A 4350-nucleotide genomic window follows, 5' to 3' on the forward strand; every position below is an offset into this window, starting at 1 on the left:
CACCGGCTCCCAGGCCTGCCGGCAGAAGGACAGCGCTGCCGCTGCCGCTGCCGAGCCGCTGCCGCCGCCAGCCATGACGCGCCGGGCGCGGAGCGCGCAGCCGCACGCACCGAGAGAACCCCGTAGCCGGACTCTGACAGCAACAACACTGCACACGTGCTGCAGGGCCGGCTGGGTGGCACGGGCATATGACGCACTGAACACTCTGCCGACGCCGATTGGCTGCGTGGAGGCGTGACGTAAGGAACAGTTCCAAGAGTTCCAGCAGCGGCAGAGCTCAGCCCTGGGAGGGGGGTGTGGCAGGCGCGCTGCGCATGCGCGGGTCACCTGCCTCACAAGCACGGCCTACGGAAATGACTTGAGATCACGAGTCCCAGGTGCTGCCGCGTCGTTGCTGTTGCTTCCGGCTGGGTTCGGACCACGGGGCCTTTCACTACGACCGCAAGGCGCGCTGCGTGGTGTCGTCACATCTCGTGGACCCTCGGGGATCTAGTCGCTCTCGCGAGTTGTGGCACAGAGGTTGCAGGGGCTGGGGAGCAGGCTGGGCGCGGTGCTGGCCCCGGTGTTCTGCGGGGTGGGGGGAGCCGCACGCCTGGGGGGGCTCTTTGCTAGGGACGCGGAAGCTTTTTAGCTCCAGCCTAGCCTGAATTTAACACCTTCAAGTGGTTTTAAACACTGGTTTTGCCACTCAAAGGAATGCCACTTCAGGGCAGGATGTTCTCTGATGTGCACGGTACCCAGCGCTTGTTCCATTCAGGGGCGGCCACTTCCCACGGGTTGCAGTCCTCCAGTAGCCCAGGATCTATCACGCTCCCACCATCGACTAGGGATAGAAGCCTGTCCTGGCTCACCAAACCCCAGGTGGCAACTGACATCTACAGCTTCTAGTCCTACCCCTGCTTGCCAGGCTTCTCGTGTCATGGCACAGCTGTTCAAGCCTGTGGGTTAAGATCAAGTGTAGTTACAACCACCTTGAATAGTGTGTAGTAGAGACCTGTCCAATACACTGCTGACACCCCTTCAAGAGTCTACTATAGCCTCCCAATGGGAGGATCTCAGCTATGTGTCTATTTTCTGTAAATGGGAGATTTCTCCCTAGCTTGTTCCTTTGGCCTTTGGACTAAGGGCACGCAGGAGTCAGGGGCATCCCAATTCCAAGATCTCCAGGCTTGGGCCCTAATACATAGGATGCTTCCCATGGATTTGGGAGTATCTGAAGCCCCAGGCTGAAGAGTCCGGGAAGGAGGTTACTTGCCAATAGTAGTACTATGCAGATTTCAACAACTGAGTTCTTCTCAGGCAACAGAATTCATAACTGATTTGCTGATGTGCTGCCTATGAAGCCACAGGATTCAGAACTGATTTGGCTAATTTGGCCCAAGATGTAATTAAAAAAAAAAGTAGGGGACAGCCAGAGGTTTCTAGACTAATGGTACAACTGCTCCAGACTCCAAGGTAGCACTAACACCAATCAAAATGTACGTGGCTCACAGGGTAAAGTGTAAAAAAATTCTCAGTTTCTTTTTGTTTTAAGGATGGGAATGATATATTTATAGTAGTTGGGTTCTCAGCTATAAAGAACACCTCTTGCAAAGTTAAGGCTCTGCAAAATGGCTTATTCCATGGGTGAATGGTGCCACCTTAGTCAGGGGGGCACATGCCTCCCCAGTGACCGGTCAGCAACCAGGGGTGGGGGTGGGGGTCCTCACTGCAGCAAAACTTATCAACCAGTGAGTGGCTGCGCTGCTCCTGAAAGTGGCCACAGCCTACATCTGGCACTCCTATTCCCTGGTCAGCACTTGGAGGCAGGGCACTGGTGCTCCCACCTACCCCCCCATCACCTAAGCATGGAGCGTGGCCAGTCAGGGGGTGCATGAGCACCCCCTATACCTTGCCACTGGCTTATTCTCATGCAGTAGTTAGGAGTTTGCAAAAATAATGTTACTCAGGCTGCTTTTTTTGCCATCAGTTCTAGAGTTGCTTATTGGCTTCAAATAATTTATTCCAAACCAGGAATAAAGTTGAATACATTTATAGAAATCTGAAAAAGTGTTTAAAACGGTGAGATGGCAAAATTTGCAGTTGACTAAAAATTATCTGGCTTAGTCGTAAGCAAAGTTTCTACAAAAGCCTGAAATAAATTGGGTCTGAGATTGCTGACACAGCCACTGGAGCGCTTTACTTGTTCCCAGCACAGAGGCCAGGCAGCTGGGAGCGGTGCTCACACCATTTTCGCTAGTTCCCCCAGTCCCCAGCTGTGGCATGGCATGGGTTCCACTTCCAGCCAGTGGGGAGCCATGCCAAGGCCAGGCAACTTCCGGTTGTGCCTCCACTGCAGCGGAGGAGTGGGGGTTGGGAGAAGTGGTAGCAGTGTGGGCACAGCTCCCAGCTTCTTGGCCCGAGTACAGGGAAAAGCCCCGCACCTTTGACACATTGCCAAAGCCACCTAAACCACACTGGACTGAAACTGGGTTGTTCTAGCTTGTGGCTTGTAAAACATGACTAGCCTCTGCCCTACACCAATGTCAGTGCCTCAAATCCAGGACACACTTCAGAAAAAAATTGTAGTAAAAATATAGTTTTGTTACATTGGTGCCTGTCTTCTTCCGTTCTAGGGAAGCCACTTGCTATAGGCAAGCAAGCTTTCCAGTTCCCTGGTGAGGAAGTAGTGTAATAGCACCTACTGCAAGCAGCTTCTTAGGGATAGCTACTTGTCTACCTTCCCTGGATACTGGTGTAACTTACATCTGTGCATGAAAACAATGTACATCACCCTGATGAAAATGCATTGCATGTCCAACTTACAGGCTTACTGTAAAATAAAAACCTTATTTTTTAAATTAGTATATTTCTAGTTTCATGTCCCCAGTTTACCTTTGAATTCCCTCAGGTTTTGTAAGGTTACCATAACTTAAACATTCTTAAGCTGATGGGTTTTTCACTTGTCCCTGTTTGAAAGTCCACACAGACCAAAAAAATAAAAACATCTAACTGACTGACTACACAGGGGAAACAGTGACTGAACATGTGCACTAAATGCCCAATTCTAAGACACACTGCACAAGTGAATTTGTCTCACCTGAAGCACTGATAGTCAAAGTATGGTCAAATGTACCAAGTAAAAACTCGGGGTGGAGGAGAAAACCCCCTGACCCTCAGTTTAAAGTACTTTAAATGTGTATATTCTTATTGTATGGGAAGTCACAGCCTCAGTATTTTGTAGCACGAAACCACCTTTCCTCATTTTAACTGCATAATAAAATGGAATTACTGCATGCTGTGAAAATGATCTAGTTCCAGTGCATGGTTGGATCATTAACAAAAATGTACAATCTAGACTCACTGCAGGATTTTTTTTGTCAAACAAGGCAAAGTTCATTCAAGACTACAGACATGCCAACTATGAAGCTTTAAAATGAGGTTGATTCTGCAAGTGATTCATAGAATGAGCTCCCACACTGCAGCAAGCTTGATGGGTGACAGCTTCTATTTCAGTATTTCCTGGGGTCCCAGATGGCAAAAACCTCCACTGCCATTTTGCTTGTACTTGCAAGGAAAGCAAAATTTTCTATAGTTGCCAACCCTTACAACTTTATAGTGCAGCATTTCTCAACCCAGTGGCTTGCAACCCAAAAGTGGGTCACAAGAATGTATGAAAGGGATGTGAACAACCTTTAAAAATGTATTCTCCCTTAAAGAAGAAAAACATGGGAAACCGCAGCTTTTCCCTTGCAAGCTGGCAGAGCTTCTTGGGGCTGCCCCACACACTGGGGGGCTGATGCCTAGGATGGAGGGGCACTAGGTCAGGACTGGCCGTTGATGTTTACAAATGAGTCCTGGTACAAAAAAAGTTGAAACTCCGGTTATAGTGCATTTTGCCACTCAAGATGGCCACTGCTTTCCTTCCCCACTTAGACATGAAAGTAAGGACTTCCACCGACAAAACCAGCTGGTACTTCTCACTGCCTTTTCAAAGGACAGAGGCTGCAGGATGACCCCACTCCTGGTTGGGAGAGCGGAGAAACTGGGAAGAGGGGGATATGGGGAGCAGAAGGGACAAGGAGTGGGAGGGCAGCAAAGGAGAAGGTGCGGTTGTTAAAAAGGAAATGAAAGAGAAGCTGAGGGAGCCCGGAGCGAGGGCTGCAGGGCAGCGGTCCTCAGCCCAACGCCGGAGGCACCTGGGCTCTAGCTGTCCTTCCTAGTGCCTGCCCGCCCGTTACGGGCGGCTTCAGCACCATCTGAACTGGGCCCGGGGCGCCCGCAGGCTCTCTCCCGCCTTGAACCGGGGCGGGGGCGCCCAGCTCCGGCTCCGCCTGAGTCCGCTGCCGAGCCGGGCCGCGCGCCTGAGGG

The 4350-nt window shown here is 50.8% G+C and overlaps 2 protein-coding genes across 2 annotated transcripts in view; one reads left to right on the plus strand and one right to left on the minus strand.

Moving 5' to 3' along the window:
* The window catches only part of SCFD2 (sec1 family domain containing 2), a 506912-nt gene extending 506650 nt beyond the window's left edge, over positions 1-262 (minus strand). Inside the window, exon 1 of the mRNA XM_019525890.1 lies at positions 16-262. Within this exon, the coding sequence (XP_019381435.1) occupies positions 16-75 (60 nt within the window). The 5' untranslated portion in view covers positions 76-262. The remainder of the gene's footprint in view (positions 1-15) is intronic.
* A 3655-nt stretch (positions 263-3917) lies between these two features.
* FIP1L1 (factor interacting with PAPOLA and CPSF1) overlaps positions 3918-4350 on the plus strand; it is a 76842-nt gene continuing 76409 nt past the window's right edge. Inside the window, exon 1 of the mRNA XM_019525862.1 lies at positions 3918-3923. Within this exon, the coding sequence (XP_019381407.1) occupies positions 3918-3923 (6 nt within the window). The remainder of the gene's footprint in view (positions 3924-4350) is intronic.

The sequence above is a fragment of the Gavialis gangeticus genome, unplaced genomic scaffold, assembly GCF_001723915.1.
Source record: "Gavialis gangeticus isolate Ggan-Ray unplaced genomic scaffold, GavGan_comp1, whole genome shotgun sequence".
In the NCBI taxonomy this organism is placed as follows: domain Eukaryota; kingdom Metazoa; phylum Chordata; order Crocodylia; family Gavialidae; genus Gavialis; species Gavialis gangeticus.